The 27056-nt window shown below is 37.1% G+C and overlaps 1 protein-coding gene across 1 annotated transcript in view; it reads right to left on the bottom strand.

Moving 5' to 3' along the window:
• LOC148947785 (nucleolar protein 9) overlaps nt 1-26208 on the bottom strand; it is a 57696-nt gene extending 31488 nt beyond the window's left edge. The window contains exons 1-2 of the mRNA XM_089096236.1: nt 26110-26208; nt 2623-2833 (exon numbers count right to left, since the gene is read on the bottom strand). Of these exons, the coding sequence (XP_088952362.1) occupies nt 2623-2788 (166 nt within the window). The 5' untranslated portion in view covers nt 2789-2833; nt 26110-26208. The remainder of the gene's footprint in view (nt 1-2622; nt 2834-26109) is intronic.
• Between the last annotated feature and the right edge of the window lie 848 nt (nt 26209-27056).

The raw sequence follows: 27056 nt of genomic DNA, 5'->3' as shown, positions 1-27056 counted from the left end.
AGGGTCAAAAGGGATTATTGGGTAAACACGCTCCCTCACATAGCTTTTTTCTGCTGATCCCCCCCCCCATGATGTTAGACCCCAATTTTTAGCTAGGCATTTTTTTTTTACTGACGAAAATTCCAATAGATAGGGCTCCAAGGATGACACGAACCCCCCTCCATCCCTTGGGACAAAAACTGTAAACTATACAAATTGTCAATAGTTATACAGATTTTATAGCGGAAAACGGGAGGAGCGAATTTGTGATCTTGGGTTTCCGAACGGCTCAAAACTTCTAAGGATCGGTGCATGAGCTAACTGCACCACATATTCTGCTGGGAGGCAAAGGGTATTAAGGGACCAGGACATGAGCCAGAAGACTTTTTGCCTCAGATCAGTTCAAAGTTTACGGCCACAAATCCTTGGATCAAGAGGAGCCTACTGGATAAAAAAAAGTTGCGGGCCCAAAGTGAGCGACCCAAAAATGGGTCCGAAAAGGACCAAACACTTTGTTAACAATTGGGTTGAAACTTACAGGCTATTCTTAATTTCTTGGGGTAAGAAGACCCGAGTACAGAAGGCAAAATAGAAAACAAAACACTGTTTCCCCGAAAACTGGGCCCCAAAAAGGGTCAATTTTTTCCGGATCAGCTTGAAACTTGTAACACAAGTTCTTGAGCCATGGGGGCCGCAATGCATGAGAAAAAGTTGAAAGAAAATTTAGTTTCCCCGAAAATGAGGTGAGAAAAAGGGCTAAAAAATATTTATTTAGTTGGAGCAAGGGTCCCGTAAACATTGGGCGCAAAAATAGTACATTTTTTTTCGACTGGTTTGAAACTTTCTAGAATCTTTGCCTGGGCTGATGTGACCAGACACTTTTTGTGATGGGGTGAAATATTAGAGGGCCCGGAAATAGGCCAGAAAACTTGTGGTCACTGATCAGTTTTAAACTTACAGCCGGAAGTCCCTGGGCCAAGGGGAATATACTATAAGAGAGAATTACTTCAGCAGTACGATCCCCATAGAATGGGCCAAAAAAGATCAAACGCATTTTTTCTTATCAGTCTAAAACTTACATCCTTACGTTATTGAGTCAAGAGGATACAAAGGGGCAAAGCAGAAGATTCCCTCAATTCCTTCCCCTCGAAAAAAAAACAAAACAAAAAGACGCAAAAAAAAATTACCCTCATGTACCAAAAGATCAGGTTGCGGGCACGGACCCCGAAAAGTGGCACCATTTTTTTCTTTTTTTTTTAATTGGCTCGAAACTTATACCTGAAAGTGCATGGGTCCAGGGGACCCCAATTCGTCAAACCAAAAAATTAATTGTATTGCCTGAAAATGGGGATAACAATTCTGAACGGCTTGAAACTTGAAACCGCAAGTCCATGGCCAAGTGGATCATGATGTACAGGATGGTTGGGGTCGTTATCGGATACTGTGGTCCCAAATAAAGACCAAAAACAGGTTTTCCAATTGTCTTGAAAGTTTCAGTGATCATTGACTAGGCCAAAGAGACACGAAATTTCTTTGGAGGCGAGGGCTGGGGGTGTTAAGGGACCAGTAATGGGCGAAAAATATCGTTTTCTCTGATCATTTTTGAAACTTGCAGCCGTAAGTTTATGGGCCAGGAGGAGCCCAATATGAAAAAAATGGCTTGGGTATGGCCCCTAAATAAACGGAGCCCAAGTTTTTTCTTTGTCAGCTCCAAGCTTATATCCTTAAGCCATGTGACCCAGAGGACTTCAACTGCCAAAAAACATTCTGTAAAAATATTAGTTCTACCGAAAAAGGGCTAACAGACTTTTTTTCTGAACAGATTGAAACTCAACACCGTAAGTCAGATTCGGGGAGCAACAGATAAATATTTCCCGAATGGCTTTAATGTTATATGGAGACAGGGCCATGAGATCCTAATGAAGACAAAAAATTCTGAAAAAAGGGTGTATCAATTCGGGAAGTCATAAAATTATGAGCAACATTTTTGTGTCTCTGCCATAGTCTGCCAACCGATATAGTGAATTGCGTGTGTAGTGAAACAATACTTATTCTTGGATAGACTTAAGATTAGCTTTGCGTAAATGAAAGCTATAAGATCCTATATTGGTGCAAAACAAGACCATAAGCTCATGCTGCGGTAACTTAAACTTACTAGCGATGCAAGATTGAACTGAACCTGTCAATTCTTTACCCTTAAAACCGTTAAATCCCCGCCCAAATGGACCCTAATGTACCATAAAAATTTTAATTCGTGGCACAATTCTTTACACATCATTATATTTTAAACAATATTTCTTGTATCGTTAGTCGAACATGTAATAAGTATTTACCAGTATCTTCTTTCTTTTAAATGTATCCTTTCAGATGCATAGAAAACAAGTTGGTGAATCATCTATTAGTTCACCAATTGAACTTCAACTGAAAAAAAGACGCATCGACGTCACCCAGTGGCTACAGTGACTTGTTTTCAGGAAAAATGCAGTTCTGCATTACTGCACTGCTTGCAACAGTAACGACTCCAATTTACTCACCAGGCCAAAAAAAAGCGTCTCATTGCAAAGTATAAAACAAAAGGATGCTAAACTATATTAGAACTAACATTTCTTAGAAGTGAATGAACAAATATAAAAGTAATCGAACCTTTTTCATCTTCTTGTTCAAAATTTTCATTTAGGCGTTTCATTACTTGGACATAATAATGATATGTTTCTTCATCAATATTCTTTCCTTTACCATAAAGTCCTTTTGATCCAAACTTCTTGGCACGGGAGAGAAAGGACTTTTTCTTTTTATATTTCCTTTCCATAGTTGCAATTCAAGAAGATTAAATCGTCTTTAAATTTTCAATACCCTTAAATGAGAAAATTAAACATTTAATAATTTAATTTAGAAATATTTTATTTCTTTTCTATAATAGGAGCTTTTTTATTATATGCAGTAAGTGACAAACTAAAGCAAATCCTGAAACACTAAAAAATCCAGATGTTTCAGGAACACCTTCAACACCCTTTTCATTTGGGTAAATATCTTGATTAACAGAGTATTCAGAAAGTTACGAAACAAACTTACCTCTAGAATCAGAATTTCATCCTGAATCCAAATATGACATTCGTTTCCGTCGCATATTTAACCTAATCTACCCTAACTTAAGATAACCTAACCTATCCTTTCTAACCTTATCCAAATGTATAGCCCATATTACATATTTTCCATGCATTTATTGATTCTCGATTTTCCACCATCCACTCAATTTACGGGTAAAACGGTTTTAACAAGACTGACACTAACACAGGTATATCTAACAGGTATACCTAAAACAAGAAACAGAGGCATCGTCTTTGAGGGTCCGTAAAGGGCTTAAAATTGAATTTGCGACGAAAACAGATGTCATATTTGGATCCAGGATGAAAATCTGATTGGTAAGGTAAGTATGTTTCTTAGCTATCTGAATACTCCGTTAGTCAAGATATACCTTCATTTGTATAAAATAAGAATGAAGAGTTACAAACAAAACCAAAACTGACATTTACATTCAATGAGTTTATTTTATTTATTTGGTTTCCTGTCTCAAAATCTACAGTTGTGAAATTAATTTTGTGAAGGTCAGTTGTGAAATTAATTTTATGGGAAGTCTGCGCTTGGGTTTTTATTTCTTCCCTGAACTCTCAGTCAGGTATGTAGCAACAGAGATAGAGTAAGGACCCTAATGCGAATTTAAAGAAGGTCATTTCAGTATATGTTAATTAATTACAGTTCATAGACCTTATATATGACTATTTTTGTTTACGAATATCCAGTTTAAATGGAACTCGTTAATACGAGTCCTAGGTTTTGCTTATCTAAGCAATATTGGAGAAAAAAAAAAGGAGAAAACAATTGTTGCCTCCTGTGGTGTGATATCAAATTCCTCTTAAGGGCCATGTTTCAGGTTTGTGCTGAAATTCTGCCTGAGAGGTTGGATTAAACTATTGATTCTTACTTTGTGGCTTCTGTGTTGAATATGTAGCTTCTGGTCAGGTAAGTATTTGTATTTCAGAGTTCCAGCCCTAGGGCCTACAAAGAGATATCCTGAGTGTACAGAACTATGTATCTGAAGACAGAAGCTGGCTACATGCACTGTTTCACCAATGCTAGCTTGTAACCAATTCGTCACATATATGTGACAAACACAACTTCATGAAATATCTTTCTTGCTTCTTGCGTTTAATGTTGTTAAGGGTCAAAAAGTCTAATTGACAGACGTAAGAAGTTAGAATTTTTCATATTTCCGATAAAGCTGTTTTAGCCATAGCAGGAAATTCTCTTTATAATGAACCACAGATAATAGAGTATGAAACCCAGTGGCGGATCCAGGGGAGGGGCGAGGGCCCCCCCCCTGACGTAGTCTAAAGTATTGTAATTTAGTTAGTTAACGCAAGTTTGCGTTAATTAAACTTGTTCCTAACGCAGGTTTTTCGGATCAACCTATTTTGGCCCCCCCCCCTAAAAAAAATCCTGGACCCACCCCTAATGAAACCAAACCCAGTACGGTATCAACTAGCACGGTTGACTAATTTATTTTAAGTCTTCAACTTTCATTATGCATCAGTATCTAACATGTTGAGGTTCCAGCAAATAATTTTGATTTCAAGGGCCTGGTTTTGCTGTACTCTACTGTATAAAAAATGTGAATGAATAAAATTTAACGTTTTCTTTTGTTTTGTTAAGGTAATCTGTTATAACGTGAAACATGTTATAACCTCATTTCCTGTAGTTCTGGACACTGCTGAACAATACAAAAAATGATTGACTACTTTGTCACAAATAGTAAAACAAAAAACAGCATTTTTCTGGATCTAGAAATTTAACAAACTGTGTTTCATTAGAAAGAGGAAGTTTGCCCAATTACCTTCTAGCATACTTGCCAAACATGCAATTCTCCACATTTTTTTTTAGGACCTGGAAGGATTACATAATTCAGTAAGTGTTATACTTCAATTCCATTATTTCAGCCATTTCAAATGATAGTAGTTGGGTACTTTCACTACCACTGCAGTTCTGACGCTGTAGTCACTGTTGTAAAAATTACACTATTCGGCTTCTAATCTACTAGTCTTGGAAAATAACTATGCTCTTTATCTTGCAGATATGGATATTCAGAAATAATTGTCTTCGTAACTTCGTATCATCAGGCCTTTTGACAGTCTCTCCCCATACACATAAGCCTCAAACACATGGGGCTTTGGTCATTGACATCTTCAGGCGAAGAAAATGAGAACTCCAAACAATTATCACAATATTGTCTAGCTATGAATATGAGCTAGTAATTAGTATGAGCAAAGATTTCTGCTGTTGTTTTTAAGTAAAATGGCATCCCATATGAAAAAAATGGATAAAAAATATTGGAATAATTTAATGAAATTGCAAATTGAACTTTCAAGTTAGCTAGAAAAGAACATTTTAAAAATTATCCTGGTAAATAATATGCCAGAAAAGCTCTATTGTGGTTAATAGTCATCGAAGCTCTCTGTTAAATCTAAATACCAGTGTACAGAAAGGCTGTGCTGCTGCTCCTGAACTGTTCAACGCGGCGAATGACTATGTTATGTATCAAACGAACAAACTCACCTTCGGACTGAAGTATGGGGACAGAGTAATAAAATGGAAATTTCAGAAATAGATCTTCAGTGAACATGAAGCCTTACAAAAGCATGGAAAGTATTTTGGGTGAAGTTCAAACCAAGGAGCTTCTTGCTATCACTGAAGATAGGTAAGCTACTTGAATGAAACTTTCAGGAATAAATCCAGGGCCTAAAATATATCCTGAGAAAGATGCTATCAAGCTATTACCTCTACCTTTTTTTTTACTTCTAGGGCTTAGAAAGTTTATAGATGACAAGTATCTATACCTAGGTATAGACAGGGGCAAAGCTAGGGTTTCGAGCTTGGGGGAGGGGGTCCTAAACAATCTGTTGACAAAATCGCCCAGTCTGTTGACAAATGCGGACACATTAGAAAAATTAAGACGCTAAAGATGCCAAATGTTCCAAGGCGTCAGCACTGCATACCGACACCTAGGAACTTTTTGGGGTGTCGGGGAGTCCCCCGCCTCCTCCCCCCTTAGCTGTGCCGGTATAGATATATATATCTATATAAATTTGAGCATAAAATGTTTTACCTTTATTTTGGGTTTTGAGTCTCTTTTTTATTGGCTCTAGCTTTTGAAAATGAAATAGCTATTATTTTTCCAGATTCTAGAGCTTTTTTCCAAAATTTACATAATTATTTTCAAATCTTTAAATGGCAGGAAATAAGTACTTAAACATACATTCCCAGAATATAATAGGGGCTATGAATTCGTTCCTAAGTTTTATTTACCTTCCTCAACTACTTTTCACGATAGACGAAGGCTCCTCATCTAGGATTTAACCATAGGCTATTTTGAGCCCTATAACTTTGCTAAATCTTAATTTATACTGTTTTAAAGAATTAAAAAATGTCTTTAATTTGAAAAATAAAAAATTCCGAAATAGCTTAAAGCCCTGCTCAAGTCATTAGAATTGTGTTTTCAAAACCAAGAGTCTAAAAAAGCAGACGCAAACCAAAATTAAGCAGGTTACCACTTGAATGAGAGCATCTTCGGACAGAAACACCAGAAAACAAAAAGAGTACGTTAGCACAAATGCCTTGTGGTGGCAGAATGGTTTTGATTTTAGCTGAGTAATTTGGGATCCGAAGTTCGAACCCAGCTGTAACAGCACACTGTAGAGCTGATACAAGGACCTCAGTATTCAAGAAGCATTGTTTGCCTAACATATACATAAGCAGTACCATCAAATTCCCCAATTTATGCTGTTTTACAATATACCACAATGGTTGTGCTAATGGCATATAAGAAAAAAATTAAACTCTTATTTTATAATATGTAGGATTTTTCTTTTATCAAATTATCATGTTTTCTTCCCTTGTTATCCACATATTTATAACATTTCAAATAACATTTATATCCACAATTCTACTAGGTCTATTATCACTCATGCAAAACTGGGTCCGATAAAATCAAGAATGCAGAAACCCATTTTAACAAAGAAACATGGATGTAGCTGAAATAGACTGATTATTTTGATTATGTTTATTTCTGTGTTCCAGGTACTTGGGTCTAATATATTTACCTAATGAGTTGTAAGAGCCTAACATATAGATTTAATTGCATGGTGTCAGAAAAAAGGTTAAGGATTCAACATAGACAACCCATCAATCAATTGGTCAAGCCCAATCTCAAATCAGAATGGAGGAAATTCAGAAAACAGTGTGAGCTTACGTTCTCTGCTCTACCAAGTGGAAAATCAGACACAGTTCAATGCTTGTCTTTACTAATCTAAACGGATGCAGAACAAAATAAGCCAAAACCATACACAGATAAATTTTAGAATTACATTCAACCAGGTACAAACTCTGTCTTTACCAGATATATTGTTCACCAACAAAACCAAGCAGGGGGAGAGATTATTGAGTCGCGTGTCACTCAATTGAATGTACTTGCAAAGGACTGTGAATTTGATGGGCTAGAAGACTGGCTAGTTGAAGATGGATTGGCATTCAGGGTAAATAATACAATGGTCCAGAGTAAATGAGCCACTCAGGATCTGTTTGGACTTGGTTACCAAAACAGAGCAATTAAGAGACCACATTACCCTTATACTCTTATTTGACAAAGTAGCAGCAAAGTGCGAATGTGTCTAGAAATTGTTCAAGATGATACCCAAAGTGGATACTGCTTAATGTTGTTGGACAAAAACTTCCTCAAAGTTGACGTAATTCAACACCATGCATGGCCAGTACAAACTACCTTAATTTGCGCTTCAGAGCAAATTAAGATCTAAACTTGAGAGTTTAAAATTTGATAATGTGGAAGATGGTTGGAATAATTTTAGAAAAATAATTTGTGAAGTTGCTGAAGGTGTCTTAGGGAAGAAAGCTAGAACTGCAGCTAAGAATACTAGTGAAAAACCTTTACGTTTAATAGAAAGGAGAAAGGACTTCAAAATAAATTATCTGAGTGATAGATCATATGAAAACAAAAGGAATGTAAAGAAAGTCGAGAAAGCATTAAAATATGAACTAAAGAGGTGTGAAGTGGAGGCCATGGATAAAATTGCCGAGGATCTGAAAGATGCAGCTAGACGGCATAATAGTAAAATAGTGTAGTGGCATGTTAACAAATTGAGAGGGAGTAGTCAATCCGGACTTGGCCCAGTTAAATATAGGAGTGGGGCCGCAATTAGCGAAAAGGAAAAAACTAAGGAGAGATGGGCCGAACATTTTGAGAATTTGCTTAACCGAGATAGAGTTGCAGGAAAAGATATAGAGGAAAGTGGAAAAGTTTGTGATACCTTGGATATGAAGGAAGATTTGTTTTGTGAGGAAGAATTAGCGACAGTACTAAAAGGATTAAAAAATAATAAGGCTCTAGGTGCTGATAGGGTGGTAAATGAGTTTCTTAAATATGGTGGCTCTGAGGTTAGAAATAAGCTACTGAAGATTACGAATATGATTTTTGAAAAAGGGGAAGTACCTAACGACTTTGGGAAAATCCTAATTAAGCCACTTCATAAGAAAGGTGATAAAAGTGCGTGTGGTAATAATCGAGGCATTAGTCTGGTCTCTGTAGATAGTAAATTACTTAGTAATATGATACTTTTTAGACTGAGAAATGCCGTAGACAAAGTTTTAAGAGAAAAACAGTGCGGTTTTAGAAAAGGTAGAGGATGTGTCGACCAAATTTTCCCTCTTAGGCTAATAATTGAGAAGTGCATGAGTTTTCAAACACCTTAGGTCCTCAGTTTTATAGATTATGAGGAAGCGTTCGATTCTGTTGATAGAAGGGCTTTAGTAAAGGTTTTATCCTTGTATGGTATACCAGACAAATACATTATAGTGATTAGTGTCATATAAGAGAATAACACTGCTGCGGTTAAGGTAGGAAATGAGGTTAGCAGCTGGTTTTGTATTAAATCAGGAGTTAAGCAAGGTTGTGCTCTATCCCCCTTTATATGGATTATTGATGGACTTTGTCTTAAGGAGCAAAAGAAAGGCAATGGAAGACCACAGAATAAAATGGGGAGAAAAAAGTCTCCTGGACTTAGATTATGCTGATGATTTAAGCATCCTAGATGAGAGTGTGAGCAAAATGAATGAAGTTAGAGGTTTTGTGAGTTCAGGGTGCTAGAATAGGTTTGAAAATTAATGTCAAGAAAACAAAGTCACTAAGGCTAGGAATAAGTGAAGATGAAAAGTTGACGTTGGGTAATGAAAAGATTTATCAGGTGGGCAGCTTCACTTACCTTGGTAGTATTATTAGTAAACATGGTGGGAGCAGTGAAGATGTTAAAAGTAGAATAGCCAAGGCTCAGAGTGTTTTATGACAGTTAAAAAAAAGTTTGGAAGAACAGGAAGATGAGTCTGCAAACCAAGATTAGAATATTAGAAGCTACAGTGGTGACAGTGGTCAAATATGGCTCTGAGGCATGGACGCTCCGAAAAGCGGGTGAAGATTTGCTAGATGTTTTCCAGAGAAATTGCGTAGGGATTTTTCTTGATACCCGGCTGACTGACCGTATTTCAAGCAATAAGCTATACGTAAAATGAGGTTCAATACCTCTCTCTAGGGTTATAATGAAAGAAAGGCTGTGGTGGCTAGGGCACGTTGTGCGGATGAAGGATGACAGATTGCCGAAGATTGTTCTTTTCGGCCAACCGTCTAGGGCTAAACGGAAAGCAGGTCGTCCTCGTCTGGGGTTGGAGGACGTCATAAAGAAGATTTAAAGGAAATGGGTACTTCATGGACGGGTTAAAAAGGGAGGCTTTGAATAGATTGGGATGGAGGAGGAGCGTGCGTAGCTGTGTTGGCCTTAGGCGGCTTGGTGCTGCGGTACGTTGTTAGTAGTAGTAGTAGTTGATCTGTTAATTGCTCCATACTTCATAATATGAATGATTAAACATCAAATGTATCCCACTGGAACTTCAAGGGAACACCAGTCCATTCGACATATAACAACTTCTTGAAATTTCATCATTGGGAGCTGAGACTGTTGTATTTGAGGGGCCATTCAAGCAGTTTACTACACGGCAGGAGAAAAACTGTTGTTGGCGTCGAGTTTTGACAGATGGCTTGAACAGCTCCTTTGAATGTCCCCTCCTGTCAGTGCCAATATTTTGGGAAACTGACATATGAATAGGAGTTATTTCTTGTGAAGTAGCTTATATGTCATAAGCATAACAGCTCTTCGTCATCGGTAAATCAGTTTAGATAACTTCAGCTCTTCAAACTTTCATCATAAGGCTTGTCTCTCATCTTAGATACTGCCTTTGTGGCTCTCCTTTGAACCCTTCCAGAAGATTTACGTCAACCACCTGGTGATGCTATGTAAATTCCAAAATCACCAGTCTCACAAGGGCCTTGTATAACCTCATAAAAACACAAGGAGACCTACTCGATAGTTTTTTTTAAGAGTGCTAGGATAGAGTTTGCATGAGACACAGTCTTCTTGCAGTTTGAATGGAATTTAAACTGATCGTCGATAACGATTCCAGTATCCCTTTCTTCATCCACACTTTGCAGCTCTTGAATGTTATTTACAGCTGGATTGCCCATAGTATACTTGAAACCTGTGTTGGACTTGTCAAAATGAATAACAATACATTTGTCAATATTTAAGCTCATGTGCCATGTTGCTGCTCAGTTTTGACTATGGTCGAAATCTGCTTGTAGTGACTCATGATTGACTGCACCAATCAACTTTGAGTCGTCAGCATAGTTAGATGTTTTGCAGTCAATTAAAAAATATCATTTATATAGATATTGAATAGGGTAGGTCCTAAGACACTACCCTGCAGGACACCACTGGTGACTCCACATCTCTCTGAGGGGATTGATTCTCCTTCATTATAAGAGAGATAAGATAAGATTTATTTACAAAATGAACTATTACTAGCCTTTAAAGGCCGAATTGGCATTTTGAGTCAAATAACCGACAATAGCAAAAAAAAACATACAAAATCAAGTCAAATAAAAAGATCAAAATTCTGAGGTCGGGTAAAAGATAAAAGATAAAATTCTGAAGTAAAAATAAGTTCGAATGTGAAATTAAAATAAAAAAGTTAAAAAACACTTGATACACTGGCAATACAATAAATTGGTTATATACAATAAATTGGTTATATACAAATTAAAAACTATTAATTATGTTAGTTAAAAAAGGGATAAATGATTTTTTGTATCACAAAGTAGTACAAGGAATGGGAGATAAGGTGGGATAGGCTGGGACACAGTTCATGGAGGACAATTTCTCTCATGTGCATGGTATTCATGGAAAAGGTTCGCAGTACAGGGGTCCAGAAGTGCCGACTTACCAAAACGGAGGCACAAATTATTTCTTGTTCGCTCGAGGGTCTCTAGTTTTGAAATGCTTAACAAATGCAAACATGGTACCTTGCCCGCTTTGAAAATGATTCTTAGAGCTCTCTTTTGGACGTTTTCAATCTTTTGTGTTGCTTCAATTAAGAGACCGGGATGCCACACAGGACAAGCATGCTCTATTATGGGACACACAAAAAAAAATGTATACTTGTAATAAATATGATTGAGGGCAACTAAATTTGTTTAAGAGTTTAAGGAGGGAAAGCGAGGAGTTGCTTGTCGTAGGATATTATTTATGTGAGCGTCCCATTTCAAATCTGGGTTCTGGGACTTGACCTCTCTCACACCTATAACATTGATTTTATGAATTTCAGAGATACCCTCAATTTCAGTGATCTGTCAGAGCTCAGGCTCTCAGCATTGGTAAGTTGGAAAGTTAGAAATTTAAAACGATTTGGGTACTGGTATTTTTTTTAATTCGGGATGAAGTTATTTGAGGTTGAAGTTTATGAGAAGGATGTTGAGGGTAAGGGGATGGTATTGAGGAACTATTTTTAGCAGTTGAGAAGGAAGGCTTGGAGGGACATAAGTTAAAAATAAAACACTGGTTTACACTAGAGTCACGTAGTTTGATGCTTCCATAACCCGAAGTGCCTGGGAACGATTGGATGGCAGTAGTCTTCTTTGTGGCGATAGAATAGGGTGGGGGTTTTAAATTCCCTGAACTGAGCTGGTGGTGATGCTTCGATGGGAGCTGGTGTGTTGCTTGACCAGCTCGGTGACTCTCGTTTTTTTACAGAGTTTTCTTGGCACTGTTGGAGGGGGGGGGGCGAATTTGTTTTCGTTGAGCTGCACTGCTTGCTGTATCTCACTCACCTTCGATGTAATGCTGGGAAGGTTTGATGCAAATCGTTTTTTGACAGGCCCAAACTGATGAGAGAAGGAGTGGGTGCTAACTATTAGTTTTTAAATTTTTTTTTTTGGCACTTTTTAAGAGCTTTCTAAAAGATGTGTACCCATATTTGAAATGGATTTGACTACATTCACTGAAGCAAAGCCTACTTCTAAAACTGTCACAAACCCTGGAATACAAGAGTTTGCACCCAGGGACACTACATTCATCCTTCAAACAATAATTCTTGCAAGGATGAAGGTATTTACACGACTCGTCTTTCTTGCAAACCCTTCTCCAGGCATAATTGAATATACCTATATTAGCATTAACTTGTTTCCTGAGTTATTTATCACTAGCTTTGCACTCACTTCCGTTTCTACAATTTCAGAATGACAGCTTGTGCTGGAGAGGGGATTAAAACCAAGACAGTCTAATCCTTTAAAGACACAAATTTGTCTTTTTATCTTAGTTGAACCAGACATCACTGGATTTTTACCAATAATTTTGTCATTGACCTTGTATTCTGTTAAGTTACAGGTCTTGAATACTGTAGCTTGGCAACTGAAATCAGTTGTTTTTGAAACGAAATTGGTTTGGCAAGACACATCAGACGTGCCTGAGAAGGGACTATCCTGGGGCATGAAATTGGTTTAAGAAGGAATTGATTTGAGAGATGATAAGGGAGATGACTTCACTTCCTGACTTCGTCAGTTGCTATTCAATCTCTGACCTGTTAAGACCTATTTTGTACTTTTAAAAGGATTAAATCCCAGTTTTTGAACAAGTGTGAAAAAAAGCATTATATTTGGAATTAATTAGAGACTAAACTTCATTTTATCCTAAACCGAAGAATGACTAGGAGAGTGTGCCCCGAATGTCATTGCAGGTTAACTTTAAACGGTTTGATATGCAATTTTTTTTATTTTTTATTAACAAATGGGTCACAAAAAAAACATACAAATCTCCATATAATGCTCGCAAAACAAAACTGCATATAATACCAACAATATCAAAATAGGTCCCGACGCATATTAGCGTGTTTGGGATGACCCAAAAAAAGGAACACTTCAACTACTTAGACACTAATACACTTCCTTGGAGAAATTATACCCTCTGAATCCTCCTCTCCTCCCCCACCCCTACTAAACAATTAATCAACATTCTAAAGGTAATACATTTTTTTACAGGGAACTTAAAGGAATTCAACACTCATACTCTATGATTCATCACGCTTCCTTTCATATACCAACAATCACCTCAATCAACACACAAGAGAATTTTTCTCTTTTAACATTCACAAGCATATACTCACACCAAGATCAATCACTTTATCCATGTCTACAATACTAGTTAAAACAATGTAATAAAACCGTTTTCTTAATAAAACCAGGACCCACTTTTGTAAAATGTAGTTTCTCTAAAAAAAAAAAAAAAAAAAAAAACAGCTTTCCTTAGTCCTTCGAATATAAAGAATCCTTTTACTTTTGTATAGCATTTCTGTTTAGCTTTGGCATGGGGCGTGGCTAATACACATTCATTTCACTAGGCAAGACAAACCTCTCTGCATGAATGCTTACAGGTAACTGAGGCTTTTTCGCTAGTAAAAAGCCTCACTCTCTGTGTTCTATCATAGGCAGCGCGATAGCGCTGCCTAATTAAAGAACGATGTGGGCACAATGTTTTTTTTCCTCCATACCCGAGCACTTCGTATCAAAGGAGTTGTCGTAGAAACTTCGAAAAGGGCTCATTCGATTGGAAATTGGAGTGGCTCGTGCCCTTTTTAATAGTCGAAAGTGATTGGAGGGCAACTAGACCCCCCCACGCCCATCAGTCCCCCAAAAAAATCCAATCAATAGAAAATATGTTTTTGAGGAGGACACTCCCCCACAACCCTCAGGGCAAGGGTTTTAAGTTATGCCCTGGGGGCATATAAGGTTTTTATAGAAGGCGTTGTTGTAGAAACTTCAAAAAAGGCTCATTCAATTTGAAATTCAAAGGGCTAAAGCCCCTGTTAATAGTCAAAAGTGATTGGAGGGCAACTAGCCAGCCCCAACACCCATCATTCCCCCAAATACATCCAATCCAAATTTTGAGATAGCCATTTTGTTCAGCATAGTGGATTTCAAGCTACAAAATATGTTTTTGAGGAGTTTTTCCCCCACAACCTTAGGGGCAAGGGGTTTAAGTTATGCCCTGGGGGCATATGAGGTTTTTATAGAAGGCATTGTTGTAGAAACTTTAAAAAAGGCTCATTAGATTGGAATTTCAAAGGGCTAGTGGCCTTTTTAAGAGTCGAAAGTGACTGGAGGGCAACTAGCCCCCCCCCCACGTCCATCATTCCCCCAAACACATCCAATCAAAATTTTGAGATAGCCATTTTGTTCAGCATAGTTGATTTCCAGATAGAAAATATATTTTTGAGGAGGACACCCCCACAACCCTCGGGGCAAGGGTTTTAAGTTATGCCCTGAGGGCATATAAGAACAATATTGGCACAATGTATCATTTATTATTTTTTTCCTTTAGAGCAGGGCACTTCGTATCAAGGAAGTTGTCGTAGAAACTTCGAAAAGAGCTCATTCAATCGGAAATTGGAGTGGCCAGTGCTCTTTTTAATAGTCAAAAGAGGTTGGAAGGCAACTAACACCCCTTGCACGCCCACCATTTCCCAAAACACATCCAACCAAATTTTGAGATAGCCATTTTATTCAGCATATTTGATTTCCAGAGAGAAATTATGTTTTTGAGAAGGATACACTACCCACAGCCTTCAGGGCAATGGTTGTAAGTTATGCCCTGGGGGCATATAAGGTTTTTATAGAAGGCGTTGTAGTAGAAACTTCAAAAAAGGCTCATTCCATTGGAAAATCAAAGGGCTAGTGCCCTTTTTAATAGTCGAAAGTGATTGGAGGGCAACTAGCCCCCCCCCACGCCCATCATTCCCCCAAACACATCCAACAAAAATTTTTAGATCGTACTTTTGTTCAGCGTAGTTCATTTAAAGATATAAAATATATTTTTGAGGAAGACACTCCCCAACAACCCTTAGGGCAAGGGTTGTAAGTTATGCCCTGAGGGCATATGAGAACGATGTTGGCACACTGTATTATTTATTATTTTTTTCCCTTAGAGCCGGGCACTTCGTATCAAAGAAGTTGTCATAGAAACTTCGAAAAGAGCTCATTCAATCGGAAATTGGAGTGGCCAGTGCTCTTTTTCATAGTCAGAAGAGATTGGAAGGCAACTAATACCCCTTCCACGCCCACCATTTTCCCGAAACACATCTAATCAAAATTTTGAGATAGCCATTTTGTTCAGCATAGTGGATTTCCAGATAGAAATTTTGTTTTTGAGGAGGACACTCCCCCACAGCCTTCAGGGCAAGGGTTGTAAGTTATGCCCTGAGGGCATATAAGGTTTTTATAGAAGGCGTTGTCGTAGAAACTTCAAAAAGGCTCATTCGATTAGAAATTCAAAGGGCTAGTGCACTTTTTAATAGTCAAAAGTGATTCGAAGGAAAATAACCCCCCTTACACACCCTCATTATCCCAAAACATAAACTATAATAATGGATAGATAGCCATTTTGTTCAGCATAGTTGATTTCCTGATAGAAATTATGTTTTTTAGGAGGACACTCCTCAAAAAAATAGAGGAGGGCAAGGGTTGTAAGTTATGCCCTGGGGGCATATAAGGTTTTTATAGAGGGCGTTGTCATAGAAACTTCAAAAAAGGCTCATTTGATTAGAAATTCAAAGGGCTAGTAACCTTTTTAATAGTGGAAAGTGACTGGAGGGCAACTAACCCCCCTCCCATGCCCACTTTTTCCCAGAACACATCCAATCAAAATTTTGAGATAGCCATTTTATTCAACATAGTTTTAAGTTCTGTAAATTAGGTCTTTGAGAATAACAACCCTTCACACAGCCCTCAGGACAAGGGTTGTAAGTTATGCCCTGGGGGCATATAAAGTTTTAATAGAACGTGTTGTTGTAAAAACTTCAAAAAGGGCTCATTCAATTAGAAATTGAAATGGCTAGTGCCCTTCTTAATTGTCAAAAGTAATTGCAAGGCAACTAACACCCTTCCACGCCCACCATTTCCCCAAACACATCCAATCAAAATTTTGAGATAACCATTTGTTCCACACAGTTAAAGTTCACGAAATTATACCTTTGAGCAGAACACTCCCCCCACAGTCTTCAGGGCAAGGGTTATAAGCTATGCACTGGGGGCATATAAGTTTTTATTGAAATCCTTGTTGTAGAAACTTGAAAAAGGGCTCATTCGATTGGAAATTCAAAGGTCTAGTGCCCTTCTTAATAGATGAAAGTGATTTGAGGACAACTAGCCCCCCTCTCTCGCCCACCTTTTCCCGTAACACATCCAATCAAAAATTTTTTATAGCCATTTTTTTCAGTGTTGTGGATTTCCAGATAGAAATTATGATTTTGAGGAGGACACTCCCCCACAACCCTCAGTGCAAGGGTTTATAAGTTATACCCTGGGGACATATAAGGTTTTTATAGAACGCGTCATTGGAGAAACTTAAAAAAGGGCTCATTTGATTGGAAATTGAAATGATTAGTGCCATTTTTAATAGTCAAAAGTGATTGGAAGGCAACTAACACCCCTTCCACGCCCACCATTTTCCCAAACATATCCAATCCAAATTTTTAGACAGCCGTTTTGTTCAAAGCAGTTTAAAGTTCAGGAAATTATACCTTAGAGCAGGATACTCCCCCCACAGTCTTCAGGGCAAGGGTTGTAAGTTATGCCCCGGAGGGATATAAGATTTTTATTTAAATTTTTGTCGTAAAAACTTGAAAAAGGGCTCATTCGATTGGAAACTCAAAGGGCTAGTGCCCTTTTTAATAGTCGAAAGTGATTTGACGGCAACTAACCCCCTCTCACGCCTGCCTTTTCTCCAAACACATCCAATCAAAAACTTTTAGATAGCCATTTTATTCAATGTAGATGAAAGTTTTGGAAATTAGGTCTTTAAGGATGACAACCCATCCCCCCCACAACCCTCGGGGCAAGGGTGAATGTGCATTGTCAGTTTAATATACATATACTGATATTTAGTAATCAAATGTTAATATTGTTGGATTTATTAAAGTTATAAAAGTAAAAACATTTATATTTTTTTCAGTAAAGTGCAAATTATGATCCGGCCTTGGGAAGGCATAGGGGTTTTGAGTCCAACTTCTGTTACTTTGTGCTCGTTTTGAGTTTGACTTGGTTATTTATTGTAATTTCTGTTGGTTTTGGGCTTCATTTATTTATTGATTTGTGGTAGTTTCACAGTAGGTAGATTATTTGATTTTATTTTTGCTCATTTTTTGTTTAATGGAGTTCTTTACTTTTCTTTGAAAAACTTATTTTGTGGAAAAAGTTTTTTTAATGAATCTGTAAGATAGCCTGAGATCCAGCCCACAAGGTCTGCATTAATTCCACATGAGATAAGTTTTATGTTCAAGTTTAGATGTGGAACTTGTCAAATGCTTTCGCAAGGTCAAGCAGCAAGACATCCACAGCCATAGGTAAGCCCTGATCAATCTGGTCTGTTATAACATCATAAGTCTCCAGCAGATTTGTTTCTACAGACTTTCCTGGTTGAAAACCATGTTGGCTGGGCAATAGTATCCCATTAAGCTTGAGATTCTTCATGACAGAGTCATTTACCACTCTTTCCAGGATTGTAGCAACAGCAGAAGTTATATTTATAAGATGGTAATGGAAGCAATGCCCTTTTGGACTGATTTCAGAACAGGATAGATACAAGCACAGAATGGAAGAGGTTCTTGTAAAACTAGATCTTGGGTTGATCATTGCTGACATAGCAGGAAATGGTCATAATGATGCTAAATATGAGGGCAGTACTACAAGCTGCAAGAAACAATGGTGTACAGTTCAATAGAGAAAAATATGTTTTCAATGCTATTTGCATAGCCTACTTTTAACAAAGATTGACAACAAGCAGCAACACCCCTGATCCAAAGAAAACAAAGGCATTAGATTACATGCCTGCACCATGAAGCCAAGAAGAACTGTATATATTATTAGGAATTTACAACTACATTTTCAGATACATCTCCATCCTGTCTATGTCAAAATGGACAGCCACTTGGACACCTGTCCAAACAGTATAAATTTGAATGGAATTCCAGTAACAAAGAAACAAAAAGAATGTCTCCATTCAGGAGAAATATCTATGTTTCCACAGACCAGAAACCTCTTGAGTTGATCTTAGTCCATACTAAAATCACCTTCAAAGCTATAGTGACCTTCAGCTGTTATAGTGAATTTTAGCTGTTCAGCCATAAAATATAAAGCTGAGGTACATACCTGTATAGACTATTTCTGTGGGGGATGCCCTATCTTGCATGCACATTGCAGATATAGATATGGACGCTCTGGTCCACTCAGTCCTTCAAGCCATAGCAAGCCAAAGCCTAAACCAGATACATCTTGAAATGACAAAAGACACAGTATTGAACTCAACACAGTATTGAACTCCCTGATGCAAATCATAAAAGTGGGCAGACCACTTGGATAATTCTGGAATTACCAAATTGGCTGAACTCAACAGACCTGTCATGAAAGGGGAGCAAACAGTCATTCCAAGATGCCTGAGGGCAGGCCAACTACATGCTTCTTGTCTAGGAGCAGGGAAGACCAATGAGAGGGCCAAGATGTCTACATTCTGACCAGGTATCACACAAGACATTGAAAGATTGGTCAGCCAAAGCAAGATATGTGCAAAGTTTGCCCCCAACCAATAGAAGGAGCTAATGACTGCAAGCAAAATACTGAACTACCCTTTCCAGCATGTAGGCAGAGACCTGTTCCATGTAAACAGACAAGACTATGTGATTTCTGTTGACTTCATATGTAGATTCTTCAAGGTGGATTACCTGACCAACACCATGTCATAGCACCTTAATAACAAGCTGAAATCTCATTTTGTCCAGCATGGGTGAATCACAACCAACAATGGCCCCAAGTTTAGTGTAAAGGAATTTGAGCACTTAATGGTTAACTGGGGAATCAGCCATTCAACCTTGAGCCCAAACAATCCTCAACCAAACAGCATAAGGGAAAAGCCTGTTCAGACAGCAAAAAGACTACTGATGCAAGAGGATGAGAGCAAGAGTGATCCATACCTGGTGCTCTTGGAGTATTGACATACACCATTGATGAATGTTCCCCTGCTAAGATAGTGTTGAAACACCAATTAAGATCATTTCTACCTAGCATCACAGAATCCTTTCAACCCAGAATTCTCCATTCTGACAGATTTGTACAAAAGAGGAAGAACACTCAAGAGGCCTAAAGCAAATACTATGACTGATATGCAAGGAACCTGGAACCCCTGAAGATGGGTTAGAAAGTGTGGTGAAGTTGACATACTAGGGACCCTGGAAGAAAAGTAATTCCGTTTTAAGCTTGATTTTCATATTCAATCTAAGCATTACTCGCTTTAAGATCTATTTATTCATTTATATTATTACTAGTTGTATGTTTTTTGCTATGATTGCTTATTTAATTCCTGTTCCTTTTTGTGTTTCATTTATTCTTTAATAGTCATTTCTGGTCGTTTTGTGTTTAAATTTTAAAATGTATTTGTATATACGGAGCTTAAGTTTAAAATGGCCTTTACTTTTATTTGAAAAACTTATTTTTCGGAAAGTTTTTTTTTTATTTTTTTTTCGTTTTAGATTGCAAAAAGTTCCAAGTTTTTATGGCATGGACGAAGGTGCTTACTGTTCGATTATTCTTGACTTTAAAAAACGGATCTAGAACTTTCAATTTAAATCGTATGAGGCTTTTTTTCAAAGTCTATACGATTACTTCTTTGATAAAAACCTTATATATGAACAATAGATAGCTTGCATAACTTGTGGACAGCGATTGACAACAATGAATGGATTGAAAAAATAGCTCCAATAAGGGAGTTTAGACCATTTCACTTGCTGACACAAAGGGATCACGACTGTTTGGAATTGACCTTAATAAGAATTTGTGTGCCAAAGTCATTTTGCATCTATCACAGAGTATGTATTTTAACCTTAAAATTGGATAATTATAATAGATTTCCTATGTGTTCCTCCCATACAAAACCCCTTCCCATAAGTTATAAACCCCTCTTAAAAAGTTATACCCCAGGGCACAACTTACAACGCCTACCCTTGGGCCCTGGTGGGCTGTGTTGACACCGGAGTTTTTTATTATCAGAATTTTGAACTATTTTAAGCAAATGTCTATCTCAAAATTTTTATCTGATGCATTTAGGGAGTGGAGGAGGGAGAGGGGCTAGTTGCCCTTCAATCTCTTTTGACTCTTAAAAAGTGAACAAGAACTTTCAATTTTCAATCAAATGAGCCGTCTCTAAAGTTTATACAAGCATCCCTTTCATAAGAAATAATATGAAGGATTCGAAGAATCCTTAAATTACAACTCTTGCCCTGAGGGCTTTGGAGGAGTTGTAATCCTCAAAGACCTAATTTCCATAAATTAACAACTACGTTTAATAAAATGGCTGTCTTAAAATCTTGATTGGATGTGTTTGGGAAAACGTGGCGTGAGAGGGGGGTTAGTTGCCCTCAAATCACTTTTGACTATTACACAGGGCACTAGCCCTCGGAATTTACAATCGAATGAGCCTTTTTTGAAGTTTCTACGACACCGCCTTCTATAAAAACCTTATATGCCCCCAGGGCCTAACGTAAAACCCTTGCCCTGAGGGTTGTGGGGGATTTTCCTCTTCAAAAACTTCTATCTGGAAATCAGCTATGCTGAACAAAATAAATATCTAAAAATTTTGATGTTATTTGTTTGGGGGTAGTTGGGGCGTGGGGGGGGGGATAGTTGCTCTCCAATCACTTTCGACTATTAAAAAGTGCACAAGCCCTTTGAATTTCCAATTGAATGTGCCTGTTTTGAAATTTCTACGACAACACCTTCTATAAAAACCTTATATACCCCCAGGTCATAACTTAAAACTCTTGCCCTGAGGGTTTTGGGGGAATGTCATCCACAAAAACAAATTTTCTATCTGTAAATCAACTATACTGAACAAAATAGCTATTTCAAAAGTTTAATTGGATGAGTGTGGGGAAATGATGGGCGTGGGGGGGGCTAGTTGCCCTCCAATCACTTTCGACTATTTAAAAGGGCACTAGTCCTTTAATTTCCAATCGAATGAGCCTGTTTTGAAGTTTCTACGACAACGCCTTCTGTAAAAACCTTATATGCCCCCAGGACATAACTTAAAACCCTTTCCCTGAGGGTTGTGGGGGAGTGTCCTCCTCATGAGTTTAGGTCTTCTTAAGGAACACTATAAAAAAAGAGTAGAACTATTTGATTCCTTATTTTATGCTATTTTGTAATATAGGCTAGGCTAGTAGCTTAGTTGTATTTGTGACAATTCACCCTCCTTCCTTCTCATGGTCCCAGATATAGCCTTAATATTATATTCCTCCATTTTTTTAAGAATCTTGTGTTACTGTGATGAATCTTTAGTCTTATGTCAACTGGGTTTGTAGATAAATATATTAGACTCAAGCACATAGAAAAAAGAAGCAAACCTAAAAAAGACTTTTTAGATAACAATTTAGTCAGTCTATTTCATCTTCTTTTTCTTTCTTCTTAAAAACAGCATCCATAATCCAAAATAGACTCCTTTTGGCATCTAACAGGTTTTCTTCTGATGTTTTCATCACCAATACTTACTGATGTAAACAAAAAGGTTTTTTTATCCTTTTATTTCATTTGTCCATAACCAGTGCAATCTTGATATCTACCAGAACACTTCTCATTTTTGTGTGAGGGATTATCATCTGTCTGGCTAACAGGTAATAAATGCAATCAAAAAACACAAAAAAAGAAGAAAATTGGATGGCTTATGGGAACTCACACAATCTTCCTGGTCTCAGCAGTTTAAGGCCTTTAGACTGGCCTGTACCAACGCAGAACTTCCTACTTGCTCTCTTCTGAACCTGAGAACTCAATCAATAAATCATCTCAAACAATATACAACTTCCTTCTTTTATTCATTGGATTCAATGCTGGATTTTGTCGATGCTCAAATTCAACCTTGCCAGAGTTTTCACCTGATGGGCAGAATATTTGTCACTCCTCTCTCTCTTTTATTTGGTCTGTTCTGCATAAGTTTGTCCTAATGGTTCCACTTCTGTCTCTAAAACACCTTGCATTGATTGCATAGGCTCTCATGTACAGTGGGGTACATAGTCTTGCTGGAACCAGCTTGCAGATCAGGCTTGTTCTCAGAGGGTGAGATGCTCAATGGTCTGCTGGAATCGTTGGCAGGCCAAGAGCTTAGGGTTGGACAGTGTGTCCTGTTATACAGGTAAGTAACTGTTCAGGCATGTTTTGGCTTGTTGAGTATCCTGTTGCAGTGGAATTGAAGTCAACAAGCCAAAACATGCCTGAACAGTTACTTACCTGTATAACAGGACACACTGTCCAACCCTAAGCTCTTGGCCTGCCAACGATTCCAGCAGACCATTGAGCATCTCACCCTCTGAGAACAAGCCTGATCTGCAAGCTGGTTCCAGCAAGACTATGTACCCCACTGTACATGAGAGCCTATGCAATCAATGCAAGGTTTTTTAGAGACAGAAGTGGAACCATTAGGACAAACTTATGCAGAACAGACCAAATAAAAGAGAGAGAGGAGTGACAAATATTCTGCCCATCAGGTGAAAACTCTGGCAAGGTTGAATTTGAGCATCTACAAAATCCAGCATTGAATCCAATGAATAAAAGAAGGAAGTGGTATATTGTTTGAGATGATTTATTGATTGAGTTCTCAGGTTCAGAAGAGAGCAAGTAGGAAGTTCTGCGTTGGTACAGGCCAGTCTAAAGGCCTTAAACTGCTGAGACCAGGAAGATTGTGTGAGTTCCCATAAGCCATCCAATTTTCTTCTTTTTTTGTGTTTTTTGATTGCATTTATTACCTGTTAACCAGACGGATGATAATCTCTCACACAAAAATGAGAAGTGTTCTGGTAGATATCAAGATTGCACTGGTTATGGACAAATGAAATAAAAGGATAAAAAAAACCTTTTTGTTTACATCAGCAAGTATTGGTGATGAAAACATCAGAAGAAAACCTGTTAGATGCCAAAAGGAGTCTATTTTGGATTATGGATGCTGTTTTTAAGAAGAAAGAAAAAGAAGATGAAATAGACTGACTAAATTGTTTGCTACTGGGAAATTCATTCATATTCACATAATTTAGCTAAGTTTTTTATATTTTTGCCACCTATTTTGTAATGTTGCAGTGTTCCTGTATCAACTAAAAGTAACTAAATTGTATGCTTAAACTTATGTCTAAATCAAGTGATCTTGATGGGATTAGTGCTCATCATTTACATTGATATTATGCAGCACTAGTCATTAAGCTCCAGCAACTTTTCAGTTCTGTTTATTTTTGTTAATTATGCCTTATTCCTTCCTTTGTGGAATGGTAACTTCTACTTTTAAATGTCAAAAATACCCTTTTTATTGTAGTTCATATAGGCCCATCACTATTGCTTGCAATATTAGTAAGATCTTTTAATGTGTTCTGCTCCAATATATTATTGAATAAACTGTAAAAGACTTGAACCAATTTGGGTTTCATCCTTATATTGAAGAAGTATTTTGCTGTTACATTTTCTTTGATGAAGTTAAAGGTTACAATCCAAAGCACAAATTTTGGAAGTGAAGTTTGTGATAAGCAACAGCAGAAAATATAAGCACTTCAGGGGGTGAAATAATTATGTGTCAGCACTGTTAACTCATCATTTTCAGACATCCAAAGCAAACCAATCATGTCTTCCACATGCCAAGTAGAGGCTTGATCTCCTTGTCTCCTTGGTAGAGGTTTGCTACTAGGGATATTTCTGCCCATAAATCAATTTTAGCATCTTTAAGAATATTTACAGGAGAAAATTCCACTACATGACTAACTATAACTTTGCTAATTTTGCTTAGCTCAGCTCAAAAATAGTCTTGGTCCAAAATATAGTTAAAATCAATCCATAATCTAGGTAAAAAGTCCATTAAAATTATATTTGCAATCATTAAAACCAGCATCAAAGTCGATATATATCTGCACTCACAATGTTATAATATACAGCCTACCAAAGCTAATCTGGCCTAAAATTGAACTATTGTACACTGGTCAGATGCCAAATGATAGTGCCAAAGTATGTAAGCAATATCTAAAATAAGAAAAAATTTATCATTTTTAAGTGCTCTATAAAGGGGTTTAAATTGAATTTATGAGTAAAGTGATTATCATATTCAAAGAGAGCAAAAAAAGGCATTGAATGGTATATTCACCATTTTTTTTAGGTCAAAAACATAAACTTGCCAAAATTTGCACCAACACTGATTAGGCTAATGAATCTGGAAAGAGCATAAAAAAGCCAGTAGGAAGTGATGTATTCAATTCCTTCCTAGCTAAATAATTTGAATATGTATAAATTTACCCACATGGTTACTATTGTAATTGTAAGTCAGCTTTGTCTTTTCTGCCTCATTGCCTAGACAGCCTAGTACTTTGGTTAAATTCTGGACAGGCTAGCCCACTTTTGGCTAGCTTGGAAAGGGGTTAGGTTAGGAAAAATGAAATTTTCAGTAGGTTAATGAATCCAGGGCCAAATACATACTCCAGGAAGGTATTGACAAGCTATAATGTTAACCCTCTTGTGATTTCTTAGTCTTGGAAATTTGCCTACTTGACAAGTCACCTATTGTAATTTTGACAAAACAAAATTAGGCTATAGGCTAGCAGTTTCCTTTTCTCTGGTTTTAACCTACTTTTGAAAATACAATTTCTGTTATCTGAGTAAAATTTTAGGTAAATATTTACCAAATCATATTATTGAGTTACAACTAAAGTGAATATACCACTTGATGCCTTTTTTTATGCTCTTACAAATATAATAATCATTTTTGTTGGAAATGAATTTTAGCCCCCACCCCTATATATGTCAATTCAGGGTATATATTTGCACATAAGGGGGGGGGGTGGGGTAATTTTATTTCTGATATAAATGAGAGGTAAGTTTAAACTTTTCCCCCCCCCCCCTAATGTGCAAATATATACTCTGAATTGGTATATAGCCTATAGGGGTGGGGGATAAAATTCATTTCTGCAAAAATGATTAGGCTATTATATTTGTAAAGAGAATACAAAAAGGCATTCAGTGGTATATTCACTTTAGTTGTAACTCAGTAATATAATTTGGTAAATATTTACCAAATTTTAAGTCATATCAATGGGTTTTTCCATAGTTTAGGAAGTTTATTTGCAGATTTTTGAAAATTCATAAATTCAGATTGAGCTAAGTTGTGAGGCTGAAAATAATTTTCTTGTAGGCCTAGCCTACATCATTTAAGCAGAAGATCCATTCTGAAAGGTTTCATTCTTGTAACACAAATGTTTTCATAGGGCCTAGGTCAGTTCCCTCTAGAGAGAGGAATGGAGGTCAGTAGCCTACTTCAGAATACCTTGCTAGGACATGTTTTACTCTGTAGATCCATCCCTAAAAGTTTCGTTTTTCTGATCTATTCACCTAGAATTGTCTAGAATTAACCTTGTATAGAATTTTACCATTACTTTTGAAGAGCTCATTTATTTTATCACTTAAAAAAGCAACAACAAATTGGTAGATTTAATTCTTCTTCAAGCACTACAGGTATGGAAGTTTTGGTGTGGCAGCCTTGAGTGATAGAGAGCTGAGATGGCTTTCACAGGGTCGTGCTTGACAAACAAATTTATTCCTAACATTCTATTTACATAGCCAAAATTCACCTTTTACAAGATTACAATGACCTCGGCACGTCGAAAGCATGAACAAATTTTGAAATATTTCTGGTGCTTAGAGATCAGTGTTTCCACTAGCTCTTTTTTGTTATTCATTGAACATCCGAAGTTTTCCGTAGAAAATCCGTATACGACGTTTTCTATCCAACATACTTTTCTGTTAGCCATTAGGTGCTACTGAAGTCTTATGAGCCAAAAATATAACGACGAATACTGTTCTTATTTTTCCATCCTAATGCTTCACAGATAAAATTATAATCTCCCACATATTTGAAACTTTGTTCTTTCTTACTAACCAGTTAGGTTACCCAAAGCTTCTTTTATTACAAGGGCTGTGTCCAAAAATTTTTATATGAAAAAGTACCCATAGGAGAAGAGTCGCAGATCACACTATATCAAATTTGGGTCTGATGATGCGTTGGCTTCTAATCAAGAATTAGAGTCCGTGATAAAACTCTCTAGTGATTTAGGGTGAGTTTTATAACGAAAAATGGCATTTTCACCCAGTCTAATCACAGACAACCTGTCCGGAAAGCTAATGAAAATTGAGGTTGCAGAAAGGAAAACTGAATTGCAAAGCAAAAAATACTTATCAAATAGAACTGGTGAATTATCTTTCATTTATTTCTGGCTGGATTTTTGATTCAGTATCTTTTCTCTTCTTGTGGAGTTCACTTCAAAAGGTTAGATTTTGATTTTTTTGTTTTCTTACGAACACTGAGGACAACTCAGTGGAGGTCCTTGTCGAAATATTTGCTTGTTTTTCATCTTCATATTTTGCTACTGTCTGACAAAATCCTTATTTTTTCTCACCTATTTAATTTGATTTTTCATTTATTATATCCTTTTTTCTTTGTTTCGTGCATCATGTATTGCCAGTGTGGTCTTGAAATGTAACACTGTTATTGGAACCAGTACTAATAATATAATATATT

This window comes from Artemia sp. Qi Xiang Cuo, chromosome 10 (genome assembly GCF_049724085.1).
Source record: "Artemia sp. Qi Xiang Cuo chromosome 10, ASM4972408v1, whole genome shotgun sequence".
Taxonomy (NCBI): Eukaryota; Metazoa; Arthropoda; class Branchiopoda; order Anostraca; family Artemiidae; genus Artemia; species Artemia sp. Qi Xiang Cuo.
Note: the sequence above shows the minus strand (reverse complement) of the source record. Positions and strands in the feature narration are given on the sequence as shown.